This window comes from Phocoena sinus, chromosome 2 (assembly GCF_008692025.1).
Source record: "Phocoena sinus isolate mPhoSin1 chromosome 2, mPhoSin1.pri, whole genome shotgun sequence".
Lineage (NCBI taxonomy): Eukaryota > Metazoa > Chordata > Mammalia > Artiodactyla > Phocoenidae > Phocoena > Phocoena sinus.
The window spans coordinates 23,908,658-23,932,284 of NC_045764.1; the positions used below are offsets into that span (position 1 = coordinate 23,908,658).

General features: G+C 39.6%; 2 protein-coding genes across 3 annotated transcripts in view; one reads left to right on the top strand and one right to left on the bottom strand.

The window, feature by feature from the left end:
* KIN (Kin17 DNA and RNA binding protein) overlaps positions 1-12,497 on the top strand; it is a 37,294-nt gene extending 24,797 nt beyond the window's left edge. Inside the window, exons 9-13 of the mRNA XM_032624582.1 lie at positions 1,260-1,310; positions 5,950-6,018; positions 6,825-6,924; positions 8,391-8,491; positions 12,158-12,497. Coding sequence (XP_032480473.1) covers positions 1,260-1,310; positions 5,950-6,018; positions 6,825-6,924; positions 8,391-8,491; positions 12,158-12,220 — 384 coding nt within the window. The 3' untranslated portion in view covers positions 12,221-12,497. The remainder of the gene's footprint in view (positions 1-1,259; positions 1,311-5,949; positions 6,019-6,824; positions 6,925-8,390; positions 8,492-12,157) is intronic.
* A 6,610-nt stretch (positions 12,498-19,107) lies between these two features.
* ITIH2 (inter-alpha-trypsin inhibitor heavy chain 2) overlaps positions 19,108-23,627 on the bottom strand; it is a 38,471-nt gene continuing 33,951 nt past the window's right edge. The window contains exons 19-20 of one of the 2 annotated variants that reach the window (XM_032624811.1): positions 22,116-22,227; positions 19,108-20,155 (exon numbers count right to left, since the gene is read on the bottom strand). In XM_032624811.1, the coding sequence (XP_032480702.1) occupies positions 20,008-20,155; positions 22,116-22,227 (260 nt within the window). In that variant the 3' untranslated portion in view covers positions 19,108-20,007. The remainder of the gene's footprint in view (positions 20,156-22,115; positions 22,228-23,627) is intronic. The other variant, XM_032624810.1, reaches the window with a different exon arrangement.

Consider the following 23,627-nt stretch of genomic DNA (forward strand, 5'->3'; position numbering starts at 1 on the left):
TAACATCATTTCCTCTGGTCTCCTCATTCCTTTTCATTTGTCAAGGGATGGGAGTAACTGTTTGGTCTTCCCTGTTACTGAGTCCTCACACAATGCAGGACAGTTAGAAAAGCTTAAAGTATAATGTAACGTGTGTACGCTGTGAGATGTAGTCATTACATCATTCAGCAGATACTGAGTTGCTGTTACGTGCTGGGCATCATGTGAGGTCCTGCATGTGTAGAGTAGGGAGAAAAACAGTCCCTGCATGTCATGGAGCTTTCACCCTAGTGAAGGAGGCATTCCACGACCAAGTGAACCAGTGGATAAGTAATTACAAAATGCTATGTGCTGAGGAGGTCTGAGGGCAGGGAGTGGGGAGATAGCTTGTTCCCCCACTAGGGCAGGGGAGATCTCTAGCTCAGCATCCAAAGGGAAGATCCAGGTGGCTAGAGCATGGTAAGCACAAGAGTGGTGGCATTTGAGGTTGGAGAGAGAAACGGGCAACACCACAGAGGTCTTATAAGCCATTTTGATTTAATTCAAAGTAAAATGGAAAGCCAGATCTACCTGCTTAGAATATAACCATGCCAAGTTTAGAATATTTTTTGTTCATATTGGAAAGTTGGAGGAATTAAGATGAGGTTTTGAATCAACCAAAGAGCGACATTGTTCAGTCCCTTTGAAAGTAGGTACTTAGGGTTAACTGAGCAGTTGAGAAAGAAAAAGGTGTGAGATACAGCCAGGTCAGCTGGTCAGCACGTTTTCCTTTTGGTCACCCTTTCATTTACTTCTCTCCTGGTTGTGTTTTTCTTCCCCTCCATTCACAGGCTTTATTATCCTTATCAAACAGGGAAGCTCCTCTTTGCCATCAAACTGTATACCCATCTATGCTGTGCTGAATTGGTCTGTAAGAGTTATGTTTTTGCCCCCTGAAAACATCACCTGTTTTCCAGCGCATGACAGTCCAGGGGAGGAAGCAGGGATAGGGCAGAGTAATGCTGGCAGGTGGCAATGCAGTATTGACTCAATAGAGGTTGTTTACGTTTATCTTCTTGGTCAGTTGACTTGCCTATCACTTATTTTCCTAAATCCAGGTTGCTTTTTTTTTCAATCAAAAACTAATTGCAAAAAAAGGTTTGTGTTTATCAGAGATTGCAAATTATATCGATCTTCTGTGAAGTGTGTTTTATAGTGTTCTTTTGCTAAATGGAATGTTATTTGAAATAAATTGAGGATTTTAAAGAGGTAATTTTGTGAATGTCTCATGCGTCCTCCAGATTGAAGAGGAGAAGAAAAGAGCTGCCCGAACAGATTACTGGCTCCAGCCTGTACGTATCCCGCTGGGGCTTCTTACTTCTAAATGTGCTTTTAAGCAAATGATTTAAATAGCATTTGCTATAAATGACTAAATTTCTTAAATATCTGTAAATTCTGTAGATAGATTTATAACTTTAATGACTTGTCTTTGCATCTACTCTGTAAGCATTGGTTGTATTGTTATTAGAGGGTTACTTCATGTTCATGGACCAGTAATGTTTCTTGAGTTTAATGCCAAATTTGTGTATGGACACCTTGAATTTAAGCCTGGAATTATTTTCAGTTTTTGCTATAAGAATACCCAGTTAGGTACTTTGTTGTAAAAACAGCTTTTTTTTTTTCTTTAACATCTTTATTGGTGTATAATTGCTTTACAATGGTGTGTTAGTGAATCAGCTATACATATACATATATCCCCATATCTCTTCCCTCTTGCGTCTCCCTCCCTCCCTCCCTCCAACCCTCCCTATCCCACCCCTCTAGGTGGTCACAAAGCACCGAGCTGATCTCCCTGTGCTACGTGGCTGCTTCCCACTAGCTATCGATTTTACATTTGGTAGTGTATATATGTCCATGCCACTCTCTCACTTTGTCCCAGCTTACCCTTCCCCCTCCCCATGTCCCCAAGTCCATTCTCTAGTAGGTCTGTGTCTTTATTCCCATCCTGCCCCTAGGTTCTTCATAACCAATTTTTTTTTTTAGATTCCATATATATGTGTTAGCATATGGTATTTATTTTTCTCTTTCTGACTTACTTCACTCTGTATGACAGACTCTAGGTCCAACCACCTCACTACAAATAACTCAATTTCGTTTCTTTTTATGGCTGAGTAATATTCCATTGTATATACCTGCCACATCTTCTTTATCCATTCATCTGTCGATGGACACTTAGGTTGCTTCCATGTCTTGGCTATTGTAAATAGAGCTGCAATGAACATTGTGGTACATGACTCTTTGCCCAGTAGTGGGATTGCTGGGTCATATGGTAGTTCTATTTTTAGTTTTTTTAAGGAACCTCCATACTGTTCTCCATAGTGGCTGTATCAATTTACATACCCACCAACAGTGCAAGAGGGTTCCCTTTTCTAAAAACACGTTTTAATTATATAAGTTCAAGGAAAGATTTGTTTTTTATTGCTTTTTTATTATTGCTGCTTCTGTTTTTTCGTTTTTTCTTAATCTAATTTACTAAAGTCTTTAAAAAATTTTTTTTTATTGAAAGAAAGATTCTTTAAATTCTGTAGTGCTTTCCAGTTTTCAAAAGTTTCACACACATGATTTCATGTAAGCCCATAATAACTTTTTTTTCCCTCATCCCTTTATTGCCCCTCTCCACTTCCCTCTCCCCATTGGTAACCACTAATTTGTTCTCTATATTTGTGAGTCTGCTTCTTTTTTGTTGTATTCACTAGTTTGTTGTATTTTTTAGATTCCACATATAAATGATGTCATAGTTTTTATCTTTCTCTGACTTATTTCACTTTATTTCTTATTCTTTTAAGATAACAATTGCATAATAATTTTAAAACATTTCAGTACTTTAAATATTTTTTATTTATTGCTGCTCGGTTTTGAACTTACTGGAATATGAAGTTTTCATAAAACCTTCAGGGTATCTTAGTTATCCTTAAGGAAGCTGGCTTGATCAATAACACGAGAGTGGAAAGTAATTATTTGGGTAATTTCTGATTTGAAAATTTCTGATTTACTTTTATTATTATTAATAATGATCTTGAAGATCAAAAAGCATAAAGTTCTAATTTAAATCTTCATAGTTATTCCCTCACTAGCTTAAAAATAATTTTGTTTCCATGTCTTAGTTTATGTTCTTATACAATGGGAAATATTTGCCTGGTGATCACATGAAAGATCATGAAATAAGTTATGTAAAATGAAAATCCTTGCTGTATTAAATAGAGAATAAGTGCTTCATAAACCAGACAGAGAAAGACAAATATCATATGATATCACTTATATGTGGAATCTAAAAAAAAATAGATACAAATGAGCTTTTTTACAAAACAGAAATAGACCCACTGACATGGAAAACAAACTTATGGTTACCAAAGGGGAAAGGCAGGGAGTAGGGAGAGGATAAATTAGGAGTTTGGGATTACCAGTTACACACTATTATGTATAAAACAGATAACCAACAAGGACCTACGGTATAGCACAGGGAACTATACTCAATATTTTTTAATAACCTATAAGGGAAAAGAATCTGAAAAAGAATAGATAAACATGTACATATAATTGAATCACTGTGGTGTACACCTGAAACTAACACAACATTGTAAATCAACTATACTTCAATTAAAAAAAAAAAGAAAAACTATTAAAAAATATGCTTCATATGAATTATTTCAGTTAATTCTCATATCAGCCCTACAAGGTGATTACTGTTATTATTCCCTTCTTATAGGTGAGAAAACTGAGGTATAGATTATTTGAGTAATTCCCCCAAGGTCATTTAGAAAGTGGTGAGCTAGGATGTCCCTGGCATATTCACTAGGTTGTACTCTGCCCTAATAAACAGTACTTCCTGGGATGCATTAGTCTCCCTGACTTCCGTCTCTGAGTAGAAGTCTGGGTCAAGATTAGAAAAGGAAGGACCTAGAGAGAGGCAACCATCTATGGATTATTTTGTTTGCTTTCCCTGTCGGAGTAGCTAGCATTTGATATTAATAGTTTCATATATTGTTTATGAAAGTGTAATCAAGAATTTTGCTTAGAGCAGTAGTTCTTAACCAGAGCACAATTCAAAAAAATTTAGACCATTTCTTTCCAAGATATATATGCTTCAATACTACCACTATCCAGTCTCCTGGGGTGAAATGGCTATTTTCACTAACCGCCTAGGTGATTCTCATGTTTAGAATCACCTTTTTTCAGAACGATTGGTTTAAAGGAAAAAGAAAACAAACCAAAAGAAAAAAAAAAAAAAAAAAAGCATTTTTAGTTAGTCTAAAAGTTCTCTTCCCATTGACAATATTTTTTTTTTTAAGATTTTTTTTTTTAATGTGGACCATTTTTAAAGTCTTTATTGCACTCCTTACAATATTGCCTCTGTTTTACGCCCTGGTTTTTTGGCCACAAGGCATGTGGGATCTTACTTCCCCAACCAGGAATTGAACCCACACCCCCTGCATTGGAAGGCGAAGTCTTTAACCACTGGACCGCCAGGGAACTCCCTGCATTGACAATACTTTTAAAAAAATTTTATTTTCAGTTTGATAATCTTCTAGTATAGTAAATTATTCAGATTTTCTTCCTAGCTCCTCTTGGAGAATGTTACATTAAAAGTGAAGATCAGGGCTTCCCTGGTGGCGCAGTGGTTGAGAGTCCGCCTGCCGATGCAGGGGACACAGGTTTGTGCCCCAGTCTGGGAAGATCCCACATGCCGCGGAGCGGCTGGGCCCATGAGCCATGGCCGCTGAGCCTGCGCGTCCAGAGCCTGTGCTCCGCAACGGGAGAGGCCACAACAGTGTGTGTCTCGTTTTGAAATGGGCAGTATGTGTGTTAAAATAACCAGCAGCCCACAGAGATGGATTGGAGAGCTTTAGTTTTTAAACTCAGAAAAGAAAGTTTTGACAGATGTGCTATAAGCAAGTGTCAATAGTACAATGAAGTAATGAATTATGTTTAAATTATAAGTGTGTGTACCCATGAGGGCCTTTGAGAAATTTAGCCCAGAAATCAGAGAAGCTGTTGGTATTATATGGCTTCATTGAGAAAGTCTTAATAGAATACTGGCTTAAGAATAAGAACATTCAAGCCTTCTCTTAAACATATTTTTCTGCTGTTAAATATTCTCCCCCAAAGTCCTTACTAGGTTTTTGTTAATGTAATGTTTAGCCTGGCTTATTGAAGTACTTGTGACCATCTAGTACTTCTGCTGTATCCACTTGAAGTAGCAAATACAGAATTGCTGTAGTGAATCTGGAATTAAGTCAGGTGATTTAATTTTCATCGTCAGCCATTAGCCAATTGAAATCAGGAAAACAATGATAAAGAAGCAAACTCAGAATGCATTAATATGAAATAAACTCAGATTTCTCTCCCGTTGAGAACTAGATGCTCAGAAGAGCAATGCTTTTAACTGGAGCTAGTCTGGAGGAGTCCAGTCTTACCAAAAATCCAAAGCAACATCATGAGAAGAGAGCACTGTGGAAAGTGTTGCGCTTTAGCTCAAAGCCTCCGTTGCTTGCAGTTCCCAGTGAGACTCCTGCTCTCTTGAGTTTTTTTGTCAGCGGTGAATGTCAACATATAATATCCTTGGCATTTTTTCTTCCTTGAATGGAGAGAAAGAAAGAAGCTCTCTATGAAAGACCTGGATTAATAGAGTTGAGATTGGTGGATGAAAGTCCTAGATTTCAGGAAATCTTCACTATGGAAATCAGCCATGAGATACGCGTTTTTTCCTCTTGGTAACCAACTGTGTTGAATAAAAAGAGACAGAAGGAATGAAAGATTACTAAGGAAATGTTCTGCCATCGTTGGGAAGACTTCCAACTCCAAAATGTCTTATTTAGCAAAGCAGTTAACATTTTACTATGATTTTTGGTGAAAATGTTTAAAATGAAGGATCAAAAGAGGAAAGATAATTTATATCATTCCTTCCATCTTTATTTTTTTCTTATTTTCCAGGAAATTGTAGTGAAAATTATAACCAAAAAACTTGGAGAGAAATATCATAAGAAAAAGGGGATTGTTAAGGTAAGAACATGAAGTTATGATGGAATTTGGTGAAGGAGCTGGTGTGTGGCTGAGTAAAGCCATTTTGATACTCCTTAAAAATCAAGTCCTAGTAACAGAAGCAGTGTGTCTAAGGTTCTTGATGGTTCCATGAAAGGAAGGCTGACTTCCCAATGGTTGGAGAAATATTTCATTTCCAACCGTAGTTTATACTTAACTTTGGTCGGCTTTCTTACTAGAGCAAATGGTATGTATGAAATCCCATCGGCACCTCTTAAAAAAATTCAGTGAGCGCACCTTGCTAGTAAGTAAGGTACATTCCCTTGGTTAATGACGGGCAATGTAATAGTGCCCCAGAGTTCCAAGGAGGACTTCCTTGTGGTTTGCCTGAGAGACTTATCTTTTGATTGCTCTAGGATTTTAAAATTTAAAAATCAATGCTCCAGTCTTTTTCTTTCTTTTGCTTTTCCTGAGTATAGTTTCATGCTAGGCCACCCTTGTGCATGCATAAGTTGCCCTCCTACTGTACTTGAAATGACACAGAAATATCCCTCTCATTGTATTTCTTAAAGTCTTATTCTAAGATCACCAGCCTTTTCTTTCCAGATGAAAACCTTCACTAAGCTTTGAATTGAATTCTTTAAGAACCATAGCCTGAGGTCATATATGGCATCTAGAAAATAAGCTCCATTGATACAAGGAGTTACTCTTAAAACAAGTTACTCTTATCTTTTGGTTAGAATTTCATTGTTTACATTTATTTCTGTCCTTTGGACTTTGCGTTCACATGTCTCTTCTGTTATAAAAGTGTTGGTTTTACATGGCAGGAAGTAATTGACAATTACACAGCTGTCGTGAAGATGATTGATTCTGGAGACAAGCTGAAACTTGACCAGACTCATTTAGAAACAGTAATTCCAGCACCAGGTAAATCTTTTTGCAGACCATTTAATATACCATCGAAATAAGTGATTCCATTCTTTAAAACCTTAGTTTTTGACGTTACTTGATAGTTCTGGGTATGAGTTTCCTTTTTAGAAACATGTAACTGCCAATATAACTGATCCCAGTTTGACTTGGTGAGGTGGTAGTTTGCCAGTCCTCTGAGAAAGCTATTTTGTGGCATAAATAAATTTTCCCTTTCTAGAATCTTTGTTTTCTTTCCAGAAGCAAATCACAGACATATCTGGATAAAATCAACCATATTAGGATTATTATTAATATATTTGTTTAGTTATTTGAGATGGTAAAGTAAAAGTCAGTATTATTTTGCATTTTCTTTTCCTTAATTGTCTTACACATATCTAGTATAAATGCTTCTGTAGTTAGGTTGTTTGCCTCTGACGCAGACTCTTCATGGTGGTATCATTGCTGGCACAGTGATAATGTTAGTCTCTAAAACTTCTGTTTATCAGATCCTATATTCTTTCTCCATAAAATAAAATTCATTTTATGGATTAGAAATTGTGGACTTTTTTTTCAGCTTCAGTAAGATGTAATTAACATAAACTGCATCTGTATAAAGTATACAATTTGATGTTTTCAACACATGCATACTCCCGTGAAAACCACCCTTACAATCAAGTTAGCAAATGTGTCCATCACCCCGCAAAGTTTCCTCCGTTTCCTTTATAGTCCTTCACTCCCTGCTGTCTCCCGTCCCCCACACAACCACCAGTCTGCCTTCTGTGACTATAGATTAGCTCATAGTTTTCTACAATTTTATATAAATAAAATCATACCACGTGTCCTGTGTTTCTGTCTGGCTTCTTTCACTAAGTACATCATTTTGGATTCATTCACGTTGTTGTGTGCATCTATACTTTATTCCTCTTTATTGCCAAGTATTTCATTATGTGGATGTGCCAGTTTCTTTATCCAGTCACCTACTGATGGACATTGGGGTTGTTTACAGCTCTTGGCCATTACAAACAAACCTGCTATATGAGCATTCACATACAGATCTTTGTATGGATATATGATTTCTGTTGAGAAAATTCTTAGAGATAGAATGGCTCAGCCAAACAGCAGGCATATATTTACGCTTTTATGAAACTAGCAACCATCTTATCTTAAAAAGAGAGAAATTAAAAGTAAGCTGAATTTTTTCTGATTACTTCTGGGCTCTGGGCATCTCCTCCAAGAACCTTATACTCCTTGGTATAAAATTAAAACATCCCTTGACAAATAAGTAGAAAAAATGAGGAGTCTTGTAATGTTACAGTAATCAAAGTATCTACAAACTGTACTGTAGCATCATACAGATATTAAATGGTTAAGAACATCTAAGAGAAGAGTTTTGTTTTCTACTATGTTGATTCAGTGTAATTGCGTTTGGCTGTAAGAAAGTGGCCATTTTCTTTGTATTAAGTGTTAACCCTTTTCTGTTACAGGAAAAAGAATTCTCGTTTTAAATGGAGGCTACAGAGGAAATGAAGGTACCCTAGAATCCATCAATGAGAAGACTTTTTCAGCTACTATAGTCATTGAAACCGTAAGTATAGTTTACACAAAGACGGAAATTTCAAAATGCTTTTAAAATGTGCTATGGTTTTTTTTCATCGGATTGGTGTTTTAAGTTTGGGTTTTCTGTTTGGAAATCTATAAGCTTATTTTCTCTAATGACCGACATTACTAAAGCATTTTATTTTCTGATTACAAAAGAAATTCCTTATGTGTCTTAATCTGTTCAGGCTGCTATAACAAAATACCATAGACTGGGGTGGCTTTAGAAACAACAGAAATCTATTTCTCACGTTTGTGGAGGCTGGAAGTCCAAGATCAAGGCACAGGCAGATTCGATGTCTGCTGAAGGCCTGTTTCCTGGTTAATGTGTCCTCACATGGTGGGAGGGGAAAGGGAGCTCTCTGGGATCCCTTTTTAAGGGCACTAATGCATTCTCAGGGGCTCTGCCCTCATGACCTAATCACTTCCCAAAGACCCCACTTCCTAATACCATCACATTTTGAATGTATTGAATGAATTTTGACAGGGACACAAACATTCAGTCTCTAGCAGCACTCTTGGATAAAAGCTGAAAAATACAATTTAATATAAATAATTTTTAAAATTGCCCGTAAACCCTCCAGGCAAATGATAACCTCCATTAATATTTTGGTCTGTTTTTTTTCAGTATTTCTATTTTATAACATTGTATATATTACACATAGCTTTATATCCCAGTTTTCTTCCCCCACATCTAACATAAAACTCAATCTGCCGTAGTGTGATTAGTGGAGGATATATAGTCAGAGTTAGTGGGGGAAAAGCCACAGAGATCAATAATATTTTCTAATGTCCATCTTTCTTTCATAAAGGATTTAAGGTAGAAGAGATCAATAAATAGATTTTAAGAAATCTGACATTTAAGTAAAATTGTTCATTGACTTAGAACTGATGGTCCACTGACAGGTCTGCACATGAGGCTGAGTGAGACCTGAGCTGTCTTCAGAAGGAAGGGTCTGAAACATGTTCTTTCCTAACTGCCTAATTCTTTTTAGATCCCTGCGCTACTGCACCGTGTATCTTTATCTCTAAACGAGAAGCTTTTTCATCTCCACTACAGGAAGTTTTAGTGTTTGGGGGAATAATCAACTTCCTGAAGAGTCTGATGAAAGTTTTGGGCTCTCTGCAAGAAACTGCACATAAACTGCCAAATTTTATGTGTTCCCTTTAAGGAGTTCTTAGGTCCCCTGAGCCCACCTATAAACTGGTTTGAGAACATGTGTCTCAGGAAAGCTTTCTAGAAAAACCATTTAGGTTCTTATTTGAAAGAAATCACATTTCAGTAAATTAAGCATTTTTTCCCTGTCCTTGAAAATACTAACCTAATCACCAACGAACATAAACTCTAAGGGGAAAAAAAAGAACAGGGAATGTCACCTGTCAGTAGGGAATTTATTAATCTGACAACATGAACAGATTGAAGTTCTTTTTTAAATCAGTTTTTTTTTTTTTTTTTCTGATTCAATCAGCATAAGATCTGGAAACTCTCGTATTTCCTTGGCAGGTTGAATCTCCTCCACTTTCTAGTTTCCTAATACTATCCAATTTAGATCCCGCTTCATGTTTTCATCTAAGGGAAACAGAAAGACTCAGTACTGTTGAGGATATTCTAGGTTCCATCCACACCTTTGGTTGCCAGTCTGTATGCTTTTCGAGAACTGCTTTCTTCCCGGCCTTGCTGTGAACCCACAGCTCCATCTTCCCCTCTAATGCTTTCATCGCTCTCAGAGCCGGACCGAGATAGAACCTCGGAGGTTATCCGCAGGGAAAGCCTTTCTGGTTGATTGCAAAGCAGCATGTACTCTTGGGAGAGGAAACCCACATGCAAATTTTTTGGTTTTTTCTTCTTGTTTTGCAGCCTGCCTCCATTAAAAATATCTGTGCTGGTTTGTGCATGTCGGTCAGCTTGTCTCTACGTCCGCATGTTTTCTCCAAGTCAATGCCCTGAAAGACATGAACTTTTCGAGTGGTTTCTCCTATTTTTATTATTTCTGGCATCTTAAATTTTAGTATCAGTATCATAAGATTTGGAATTTATACATTTATTAAGCAGATTTTTTAAATAGCTCACAAATTGTTCAAAACCAGCCCCAACTTTTTAGATACTTGCCTAGTTAACCCAAGTCTGGCCCCCCTTCTTTATCCCTTACTTGGCCTTCTTATCACAGAAGTGTGATTGACCTTCGACCTTTAAACCTGATGATGTCAAACTGGGTCATGCTTTATCTGGGAACTTATTTCCTTTATATGTAATCATTATAGTACATTAAAAGAAAGACATTTTAAAAGCATTTTTTAAAGGAAGGTAAAAAATGTTAAAATCTCAGCCCAGGGTTAGAGTCACCATCATCATTTTATATTTTGCAGTGGAGAGGACCAACTTTTAAATTTTAACCGAAAGATTTAATAATAAGGGTTAAGAATTATTGAGCTTGGGCTTCCCTGGTGGCACAGTGGTTGAGAGTCCTCCTGCCGATGCGGGGGACACGGGTTTGTGCCCCGGTCCGGGAGGATCCCACATGCCACGGAGCGGCTGGGCCCGTGAGCTATGGCCGCTGAGCCTGCGCGTCCGGAGCCTGTGCTCCGCAACGGGAGAAAAAAGAATTATTGAGCTCATAGGCATATTATGTTCCAGATGTTATTCTGAGCACTTTATATGTGCTAACTCATTTATATTTCTCAACAAGCCAGTAATGTAGGGTACTGTTACTGTTCCCCACTAGGGGATAATGGGGCACTGAGGGGTTATGTCACCTGCCGAGGGTGGGGTTTGAACTTGGGCAGTCTGGGTCCAGAGCCCATATTCTTAGCCTCTGTGTTCCCAGGCTGTATCAGCTTTTATGACAGGTATCATCTTTCATTAATCCAGTTTTCTTTCCCCTTTCCCTTTTTGGATATGAAGGGAACAAGAAAATGTATTTCAGGTTAGACTCATTTTCTGTAATAAGACCAGCCTGTCACAGCTAAACTAGACACATATGTTTGAGTATGAGGATTTGTATTGCTTAAAATAATATTTGTTATTTAAAAAAAAAACCAACTGATCATGGCACAAACATAATAGACATTAACTTCTCATTTTGAAGTCCAGAACAGGTCTTCTGAATCAGGGAATGGCTCTTTTCTTAGCGGTGATTTGTGCACCCAGGGTCCTTCTGACTTGTGGCTCTACCACCTTTAACCGGGGTTTTGACAGCTGCCGTGTCCGTGTGCTTCAGGCAGGCCGCGGGGAGCATGACGGGTTGCCTGTGGAGGGGAGCATGGCCTGGGCCTGGAAGTGGCCCGCATCGCTTCTGTTCCCTTCCTTGGGCCGGAGCTCCATCTCATGGCATACCTGACCACAGAAGGAGCCAGGAAGTGTGACTTTCTCCAGGAAGCAGAGGAGATACTGACCAGCTAGCCAGTCTCTGCCACAGGGTCTAGAGATAACACATGCCACATAGCACTAAAGAAAATATGGCCAGTTCTTGATGAGGTTGCCGTAGAATACTTTAGAATACTTGTAAAATTCACAGATGTGTAGAGCTGTTAGGTACCTTAGTGGTATCATAGGGATGTGAAAAAGGCAAATTTGGATCCAGAAGTGTGTGTCCTTTTCTTGTCTTGTAAGTACATGTGTGTTCTTAACCTCTTCTTCAATTATTTTAATTTGTAGGGCCCTTTAAAAGGACGCAGAGTTGAAGGAATTCAATACGAAGACATTTCTAAACTTGCCTGAGTTTGATGACTTGTTAACAGCACATTAAAATCTTAAAGCATCAAATTGGTGTTCACAAAGGCAATACAAGACTCTACTGTGTTAGGGTGTTTCTTTTGTATAAAACAAATGGATTTATTTAAATATTACTGTATAGTTGTTTAGCTAAACTTACAGAAAAATCTAGTTATGTCTAATGAAGTATCAAAATTATGTAATTTTGTCTTTGTTATTTTTATTTCCTTTGTAATATTTCCTTGATGATTTTTTATCTTCATTAAAAGAACATTATTGTAAAGTGTTTTATATAGGACAATTTAGAATCATATAGTTAGAGGAAATCCTTCATATACTCTAAATTTCTGTTTTCATCAGTAAAGTAGTAAAGTTGAACTGTAAATATAATTACATTTTAAAGAGTCAAACTATAAATTGAATAGCAGCTTTATTGAGATATAATTCACACACCATACAATCTCACCCATTTAAAGTGGACATTTCAGTGGTATTTAGAATATTTACAAAGTTGTGCAAGCACCACCACTATCTAATTTGAAACATTTTCATCACCCCCGAAAGTAACCCTGTATCCATAGTCACTCCTAACCTCCCCTCTCTCCCCAGCCCCTGGCAACTACTAATCTACTTTCCATCTCTGTGTATTTGCCTGTTTTGGACATTTCATATAAATGGAATCATACGATATGCGGTCTTTTATGACCAGCTTCTTTCACACAGCATAATGTTTTCAAGGGTTATCCACGTTGTAGCACGGATCACTATCTCATTCCTTTTCATTGAACAATTATCCATCATGTGGGTATACCGCATTTTTAAAAAACTATTCATCAGTTGCTGGATTTGGGTTGTTTCCGCTTTGAGGCAATTATGAATAATGCTGCTGTGGACATTCGTGTACAAGATTTTGTGTGAACGTACGTTTTCAGATTCTAGGAGTGGAGTCAGTCATACTGTAACTCACTCACGTTATACCATGTTTAACCTCTGAAGAGCTGCCAGGCCGTGTTCCAAAGTGGCCACGCCATTTTACAATCCCACCAGCAATGGTGAGCTCTCCATTTTACAATCCCGCCAGCAATGGTGAGCTCTCCATTTTACAGTCCCGCCAGCAATGGTGAGCTCTCCATTTTTAAATAAGTAGGGCAGCGTATTAGGAAGGGATACAAAAGACAGGAAACCCACCTCACAGTTGCTTATGGAAAAAAAAAAAAAGGAAGTTTATAGTTCATATAACTGCGAAGGAGCAGACCCTCGATTCAAGTGAGATTCAGGGTGCAAGCAGTCCAGATTCAGGGCTGGGTCCCTGTCATCTCTGGCTTCTGTGTTGGGTTCATTCAAGGTACTTTTCAAAACAACAAGATGACTGCCAGCATCTCCAGCCTCCAGGTTTACATCTTACCCTTCTGTCACAGTTCCAGCAAAAAACCTGGGATTGAGTCTTATGGATCCACACCGGGACAGATCATTCCAAGTAAAAGGATTGGAATACTACCGACTGGCCAGACTTGGATTGTATTCCAACCCATGGGCCATCCCTCTGGAACCCCACCCTTAGGGGAGGGGTGATAAATCTATTATCAGAAGGCGGGAGAATATTTGCTGGTGAACAGAGACAGAGGAGGCAGCGAAAGAAATAGTAATAGGATGATGTCAGTAGCTTTACAGAAAATGTTATGGGATGAATTAAAGCGTTTCCGAAATAGCTGGACAGCATCGTACTGGGGAAAGGAGCTGGGTTTTGGAGTTGGGCAGACTTTAGGTTGAATTTTGGCTGTTCTATTCACTAGCTAAGTCACCTCAGGAAAGTTAATGTTCTCGAATTTCAATGCTTTTAATGTATAAATTGTCAAAAATAGTGTGTCCCGGCAGGGTTGTTGTGAGAACTACAGAAAATGCATATGGAGTGTCAGACGTAAAGCCCAGCACTTAGTAGGTGTTTGATAAACGGAAGTGAGCATAGTGTCAGTAAATGGGGGCGAGCGTTTGTGACCTGAGGAATTTCCATAAGGGGAATGGTTCTCCCTGATTATAGTGGAGAAATAAAACATGACAAATTTCATAGGCCTCCCCCAAATCTGTAAGTTTGGAATCGACTCAGTGGTTTTCTTCTTAGAAAACCATGTTTCATCCCTACCACCCCCGTTTCTTTTCTCCAGCATCTTCCTGAAATTGTCGCAGGATAAAATAAAGTAGCATTATTGAAGGTCAACTTAATTGAAAAAAGTCTGAAGCACAAAAATATGATGCTAGACTGTAGGACCTTTTTTCCTGTAAGTTTTTAGAGGCCAATATGGTTATGTTAAGCAGAGTGACTGCAGACACCTAAAATCACGTCTTATGTACACTTTTTTCTCTATTTTCTTTTCTTTCTTTATTTTTTTGGCCGAGCCAAATGGCTTGCAGGATCTTAGTTCCCCGACCAGGGATTGAACCCGGGCCCCCTGCAGTAGAAGCGCAGAGTCCTAACCACTGGACCGCCAGGGAATTCCCTGACTTTTTTTTTCTTTTTAAAGCATCGTAAGCTATTCTTTTTTTTAAAAAAAAATAATAGACTTTATTTTTTAGAGCAATTTTAAGTTCACAGCAAAATTAAGCAGAATGTGTAGAGATTTCCCACGTGCCCCCTGCCCCCCGAGCCACAGCCTCCCTACCATCAGCACCCCCACCAGATGGTGCATCTGTTATAACTGATGACCCTGCATGGACACGTCATCCTCACCAAGCATCCGTAGCTGACGTCAGGGTTCCCTCTTGGGATTGTACATGCTATGGGCTTGGACTAATTTATAATGAAATCTATTCACCATTATGGTATCATGCAAAATAGGTTCATCAGTCTAAACATCCACCCGCTCGTCCCCCCTCCCCTGCCTGCCTCCAGGAACCAGTGATCTTTTTACTGTCTACATAGTTTTGCCTTCCCCAGAATGTCTGATAGTTGGACTCATACAGTATGTAGCCTTTTCAGACTGGCTTCTTTTACTTGGTAATATGCATTTGTTTCTTCCACGCGTCTTCTCATGGCTTGATGGCTCTTTTGTTTTTTTTAAGTGCTGAATAATACCACCTTATCTGTATATACCACAGTTTATTTATCCATTCACCTACTGAGGGACATCTTCGTTGCTTCCAAGTTTTGTCAACTATGAATGAAACTGCTATAAACCTACGTGTGTAGATTTTTGTGCAGGCGTAAGTTTTCAACTCATTTGGGGAAATATCAAGGAGCGTGGTTCCTGGATTGAATGGTAAGATTGACTTCCGAAGTGGCTGTTGTGTTCTGTAGTCCTGCAAGCAATGAATGAGAGTTCCTGTTGCTCCACCTCCTTGCCAGTATTTAGTGTTGTCTTGATTTTGGCATTCTAATAGGTGTGTAGTAGTATCTCATTGTCTTAATTTGCAATCCCTAATGACATATGATGTTGAGCGTCTTTCCATATGTTTATTTGCCATCTGTATATCGTGTCTATTCAAGTCTTTTGCCATTTTTAAATTGGGTCATTCACTTCCTTACTGTTGAGTTTTAAGGGTTCTTTGTATATTTTGGATGATCGTCTTAGATAATATCTTTTGTAAATATTTTCTGTCTGTGGCTTCTCAGTTTTTGGAAAGCTGTTCTTTTTCACCAGCTTGCTTGAGGTCATATCAAATTATTGGCATTGATATCTTAGGAAACCAAATTCCTTGAGTTTTCTTCATTAGGAATGCCGTCTGATCCCATTGCCTTATTTGCTCTTTTTACCCTTGTGTACTTCTAACTGCCTATCAGTTTTTGCTGACACATTTGAGTGAATTTATTCAACAAACATTTACTAAATCACCTCCCCTAAGTAAATGATCGCAGGAGGTGCTGGAGATAAAAGGATGAGAAGCAGGTGTAGGCCCAAGATGGGTGTCGTGTAGGAATTGACAATGTTTAGTGAATTGATATTCAAATGAAATGATTGGCCGCTAAACAGAAATTAGCTAATTTGGAGTAGCTACTTAAAAACCCGCCCTGGGACTTCCCTGGCTGTCCAGTGGTTAAGTCTCTGCGCTCCCAATGCAGGGGGCCCGGGTTCCATCCCTGGTCAGGGAATTAGATCCCACGTGCCGCAACTAAGACCTGGTGCAGCCAAAAAAAAAAAAAACCCGCCCTGACTTTGACATACCGCAGTGAGAGACCGTTACTGTTACCCGTAACGTAAGTAGGAACTGTATATACCTCAGTTCCTACTCCGGTGAAATGGGATCACAGGATTAGAATATGGCTCAGCCTTTGTTGTAAGTTCGTCATTAGGTAGACTGAAGTGACCCCAGAAACGTTAACTGGGTAATTGAATCACTATACCATTAAAAGGAAGCGTCCTTGACTTTTCTTTCTCTCACATGGATATTTCAGAAAAAGTCACCCATGTAGACTTTGCCAGTGTGAAAAAGTGTTTTGTTCTGTTTTGTTTGTTGGTTTGGTTTTTTTGCCATGCCTCATGCTTGCCGCTTGCGGGATCTTACTTTCCTGACCAGGGTTTGAACCCGGACCACGGCTGCTGAGCCCTAACCACTGGTCTGCCAGGGAATTCCCTGAAAAAGTGTTAAGAAAGGAATAAGACTACTAAATTATTACAGCATATAAGCATTTTTATATATCTAGGCAGCCAGGTAATTTCTACTTTCATCTTACTGGGTCTTTGGAGTCACTTACAGCTCTTTCGATTGGGATAAGTCTGAAGAGAAGATGTTCCTCCTTATGGTATTAAGCGATCCTTTAAAGCAAGTAGAATGACTTGCATAGGACCTCATACCATTAGGTACTAAAATAACTACTGATTCATAGTTCATTTTTACTACACATAGAGACACTCTCTAATTCCCTTTTTTTTTTTAACTTATTTCTTTGGATTGCCAATTTTCCGACTCTAAGAAGCCTTGTTTAATTTTCAGATACTTAAAAACACAAACAAACAAACTTACGACAGAAGTATGACCTGAACACAGTCTTGTTTCTCAAACAAAGGCTCTTATTTTCCTGACAGTTCTGACAATAAGACATACATATCTAATTGGTTTAATGGGAACTATTTAGATTGATACTTACAGAAAGCTTTGAAGATAGGCTTTTATCCTAAAGAGGAATATGACAAATACCAGCCCTGTACTACCCCAGCTTTATACAAAATTAAATATTGATCAATTACCATGGGTTCCAAGGTGTTCAACGAATAAGCATAGATAATTGTCAACTTGTTTTTCTTCATCACTGAGAGCATAATACTTTCAGAACTAACCAAGAGGCAGACAGTGGAATAGTTCCTTCTTTTCCAATGATTCCCATTAATTTGGTTTCTTCATTTGAAATTCAAAATTGATTATTCCCTTATAATTCAAAATTAATTATATAGAGAAGGCAATTTTCGGGTCTCAAGAGGGACACATGTGAACAGTATTAATAAGGTTATTTTTTACAGGAAATGAATTTTAAAACACCAGCTATTAATAAAAGTTTTGATAATTTGAATAACATGGGTTTGATTTTAAATCGTTTCTTTTGCTAGGACTGTGTTGCTCAGTACTCTGCATGTAAATTTACACCCCAAGATTTTCATCATAATTTTTAAAACTACTGAGCACATGTAAAATACTAGGAATAGATCTAACCTTATATAGCTAAAGGTAGCTGTAAGGTCAAAATTTTTTACAAAGTAACCAGTATACGAACCCACTTTTGAAGTTTGTGTTGAATATTAGCATTTTAAGATTAGTATTTTTGAAATAGGGATAGAAAAGATGTAATAGATTTTTTAAAAAATCATAGGTGACCAATTTTTATAGAGGAATGAAACTAAAAGACAATGCTATTTACCTCTTCAGAACTGAGGTTATCTTGGAAATTATAGAAATAATCACATGTTTAATATTTTGCAATTATGTCAAAAGATGATCACTTGCTTTCTCAAATATTGGTTGGGTATGTCCAAAAAGAGGTAGTTTTGTCTACTTTCTAAAATGAAAAATTGTTTTAACCAAATTATGGAGCAAAAGCTTCATAAAAATGTACCTTAAAATTTTTTAAGTGCAATTTCATCACTTTGGCCTTTGAACATATATCCATTTTCAGAATAGATTTAAAGGAAAGTTATAAACAAAGGAAAGCACAGAATGATAATGGATCAGACTTGCACCAGCCTCCATAAATCTCTTCATATATATATATATATATATATATATATATATATATACGATTGACCCCTGAACAACATGGGTTTGAACTGCATGGGACCACTTGTATGTGGATTTTTTTTTTTTTTGCGGTACGTGGGCCTCTCACTATTGTGGCCTCTCCCGTTGTGGAGCACAGGCTTCAGATGCGCAGGCTCAGCGGCCATGGCTCACGGGCCCAGCCGCTCTGCAGCATGTGGGATCTTCCCAGACCAGGGCACGAACCCGTGTCCCCTGCATCGGCAGGCGGACTCTCAACCACTGCGCCACCAGGGAAGCCCCTGTATGTGGATTTTTAAAAAACAAATATAGCACCTGTTGTTTCATTTTACAGATCTTTAAAATTAACTAAGTATGGGGAAAAGTTTGTATTTAATTAGAGATCACAGTATGTGGAATCAAAAAACTAGGGTTTGAGGACTTCCCTGGTGGCGCAGTGGTTAAGAATCCACGTGCCAATGCAGGGGACGCGGGTCCGAGTCCTGGTCCGAGAAGATCCCACATGCCACGGAGCAGCAAAGCCCATGCACCACAACTACTGAGCCTGCACTCTAGGGCCTATGAGCCACAACTACTGAGGCCACGTGCCACAACTGCTGAAGCCCACGCGCCTAGAGCCTGTGCTCTGCAACAAGAGAAGCCACCATAATGAGAAGTCCGCGCACCGCAACAAAGAGCAGCCCCTGCTCACCGCAACTAGAGAAAGCCCATGCACAGCAACAAAGACCCAACACCGCCAAAAATAAATAATATAAGTAAAAGATAAATTTATAAACAAAACAAAAAAAAACTAGGGTTTGAGTCCTGATCTGTTCTATACTGTCTCAGTTTCCTGCCCTTGGTTAAGTCATCTATCAATTCCTTTGTCTTTGAGACAGAGATAAAAGTTTGTTGATTTTCGACTGTGTGGGATTTTGGCAGCCCTAAGCCCCACATTGGTCAAGGGCCAACTGTATAGGTGTGTACGTTTATATATGTGTGTATATATGATATGGCTATCCTACTAGTTCTCTTAGGAGAATCCTAATACAGGCTTCTTGGACTAAAATGGGTCTCTGAGGCCAACACTAAGGAAGGAATTTTGGCAAAGCATCATGGGCATCATAGGTACCTTGGCAAGGTTATCCCTACAGAGGGTGACAGGGCTTTATATTCATATATATATAACTACAAAACAATTAAGATAGGTGACTTCCCCTGTTCTTACTCCAAGTTCACCAAATAACCTCATAATTGAATTTCCCATGTAACTGACAGTGTAATAATGTATTCAGTTGCAAGGTTGAGGACCTAACACTAAAAACAGTGAAGTCCTTACAGTAAATGCCAAACCCAGGACTCCGTCTGGACGGCAGCTTGACTCACCAATGCAGCCCTCCTCTGCACGACCTCGATTAACAAACCTTCCCATCTGAAAACGTAACAACATCCTAAAACTTCTTTGCAAAGTATTTTCTTCAGGTGTGTTAACAGGTTTTATAAACCACCATGATATCTGGTTAGTTTTTAATTATTCAAACTCAAGAATGACTGCAAAGGTGGCAGGGAAAAAATGTATATTTATACATAGAATTTCCCCAACTATAAACTTTTCAAGGCCATTTGAGAAAGCTGTAGAGCTGAGGCACAAAGTAGTCCTTGTAATGTCCGTCGATGAAGCCTTTCCCACTGTTGTGCACAAACCAACAAGGAACGTTGGTCCCAAACACTCTGTCTGTCCGGTAGTCCTTTTGCAGGCCTCTGCAGGGAGAACAGTGGGCGTGGTCAGGACACAGACCAGGCGTGGCCAGCCTGTGTATCTAGAAAGAAGACACACTCTCCCTCTCTGTTTTCTGCCCCCTTCTAGCACCGTATCTGCTAACACCCCCGTGCCCCATCCCCGTTCCCCAAGTCTTCCCCAAGTCATACAAAGCACCAGAGTCAGGGGCTTGGTTTAGAAAGACAGACAATAAGCAGTGTGTCCTTAGAAATTCAAATAACCTGCTAGAGATTGACCAATATGGACTTTTCCAGGAAGGTAAAGAGTGCAAATAAACTTTCCTTTTTTACTTTTTCCCTGCTGCCTTGGAGGGGAGGCCCATGTATTGAGGCAGTCCTCTTTCTGGACATGGGGAAAGGGACAAGGGGGCAGTGGGAACTGGCTGGGGCCTATGTCCTCAAGGTTGCCTAGGGCTGGTATAGTCTCCAAATTAGCCCAGAGCAAGGAAGAAGCTGCCAGATTTAGCAAATAACAATGCAGGATGCCAGTTAAATTTGAATTTCAGATAAACACCGCTCATGTTTCGACAGAAGTATGTCCCAAGTATCTGAAACTCACAACTTCCTGGGTGTCTTGTGTTTATCTGATGAGGCTGGAAGAGGATCCAGCCATCGTGCTCTCTGGGGAGCTGAGGCTACTGCAGGGAGGCTGTGAGGCGGAAATAACGTTCAAATGGAAAGAAGGTGGAAACGAAGCTCCAGCTCACAGGTTCCCTGCAGGATGAATCTGAGGTGCGTCTCAGCTTGACTGCAGGGGTGACTGTTCTACTTAGGAGCGACGCCGGCTGTTCCAGAGACATTCATGGTTTTCGTCTTAAGGGTAAAGAAGTTATACGGTGTATTGCCATTAATGAGCTTTAAAACATACATCTTTGCGCGTGGCCCACAGGTCGAGTTAGTTTCCGCTGTGCGTCACGAGGTGCTGGCAGTAGAAGAAAATGGGGCCCAGCCTTTACCTTTGGTCATTAGCATAGGGTAGATGTGTGTTTACCAACCTCAGATAACTTGTTATTACTGTGATCAACTGTGCTCAGCGTTGCTTCTATGAAACACGCTTACTGACGCCCAGTGGTAACTCACTGATCTCTGGTAAACCCATACTAGTTGAGAAGTATACTCACTAAGAGTCCAGTTTCAGTTCACAAATCTATTTCTGTGGTAACTTTTACTGTTGTAATTTTATGGCTTAATGATTATTGTAATTTTATGGCTTAATTGTTGTAATTTTATGGTTTAATGAAGTACATGGAAGCCAATGACATTCGTGTGCCAAAAGAGTCATTTCTCATCGAGCAAAGTTGGCTGCTTTGTAAAAACTCTAAAAAGGCCCCGAATTCTTTAATATGATACCAAATTAGGCCTGGGTGAGACAACTGTAAAGACTGGGAAAAATGAAAAAGACGTGTAAAAAGTTTAAACTCAGGGTGCTTTACAGGTATCTATGTTCTCACTTCAAAATGAAGCATACGGATACGGTTTATGGAAGAAAAGCTACACCAAGATGTATTCAGTAGATTCAAACACAAACATGCATTCAGTGGATAAGTACTCAAAAAGAAAGCTCTAGGCTTAAGTAAAAATCTACACATTCTTTCGCTAGCACTAAGGCGAGTAGGTATTTTTATGATTTCTTCCTTTGATCTGCTTTTTCAATTATCCAGCTTGTGGCCGTATGGCATCTAATGTACGAAGGTGAGAAGAGTAGATTAATTAATCTTGGCATTTGATGGTACATACTTATGTACCTGGTCATTTTTTGCATTTCGGATGGACTCCGTGCAGTGTCCTTATGCCAATGCCATGTATGTGTCTCTTCCTGGTGAACTGTTTAGTGTGACACAGGTAAAGCTTGAAATGGCTTTTCTTGTTCTTCTATGTGGCCGTGAGTCCAATCCTAACAGGAGCCCTTTTTGTTCCCGTAGTACATGCATCCGAGACATACCTGGTGACAATCAGCTTTTGTCCCTTCACGTCCATGTTTGCCTCTGGCTTCTCAGGGTCCTTTCCTGGTCGCTCATTGAAGATATGTATCTTTGGCTCATACATGAACTGGCCTATGAAACAAAGCCCAGACGTTTATTTACATGTAACTCAAGGGAAGACAAAAGGACAGGCTGGTCATGTGATCCAAGCTGCATTTTGGTTCCCCCATCTAGACTTTCTGGGGTAGACAGATGTACTGAGAGGAAAAGGATGCAGATGGGGATGGGTTCTTCCTGAGGGCAAATCCATGCTGCTCACTCATATGTCATTTGACATATGAGTCTGATCAACTGGACCCCAAGTAAAATCGAACACTCTGATGGTGGGGGTAAAGGTCAGCACCTGAGAGTACAGCTCAAATCTAGAAACACGTTTGGTTTGTGACACTATACAGTATGCTTAAATCGCCACCGTTCTTTAAAAAGTAGGGGGGCTTCCCTGATGGCACAGTGGTTGAGAGTCCGCCTGCCGATGCAGGGGACACAGGTTCGTGCACCGGTCCGGGAAGATCCCACATGCCGCAGAGCGGCTGAGCCCGTGAGCCATGGCCGCTGAGCCTGCGCGTCTGGAGCCTGTGCTGCGCAACGGGAGAGACCACAACAGTGAGAGGCCCGCGTACCGCAAAAAAAAAAATAAAGATAAAAAATAAAATTAAAAAGTAGGGAAGGTTGACCTGGACGCCCTGCTTGTTATCACAGACTTCCTAAACCAGTTCGCTTCTCTTCAGTGAGAAAAAAATCTTCAGCATAAAACTTACACTGTATCCATCCCTTCTCTTAATTTGCCCAGTATGTGATGAAATCCCAGCCCTGGACAACTTTGTCTGGAGCAGCAAATAGTCCCAGCTATAGCATTACGAGTTGCCCTGCACTGCTGTGTTGGGTTGTAGGAATCTTGTTTTTTATTCTCTGTATATTATGATGTTTTGACATCTTAAAAACTCCGTCTGGCTGGGGAGAGACTGCCCCTCCCTGGGAAAGCCAATTCTGGAAGAGAGCAAAGGACTCAGCCGGGAGCATGGCGGGGATCTGCAAATGAACCAAGCCAGAGCCGGCCTCCTGTCTCTGGCCTGGGAGCCCCAGAAGGAATCATTCCAGGGCCAGGTGCCAGGCAAGGAAAGACCACCTGTAGCCCAGTGCCCACTGAAATTATTAAGCCAGCCAACCCCAAACTACCCTGCTCTGTCCTGTCTTTGCCACAGAAACCCCAGTAAAGGCTCTGGCCTGGACCTATCTCCTGCTCCTGCTTCTGGTTCCTGACCCAAACCTGGCCTCCCCGTGGCCTTGCATGGTGAGCTGTGTCTCATGTTTCTATGGAAACCGCGAGCAACGGTAAATGTTACACTCTGTCAATGACACTGACCTCTTTGTGTGTCACTCAGGCACCTTCATAAATTAAGACCAGGGTGTGGGTCCTCCCTGAACCATTGAGTCCATACCTGTCACTTTCCCACATTCTAACCAAATGTTCT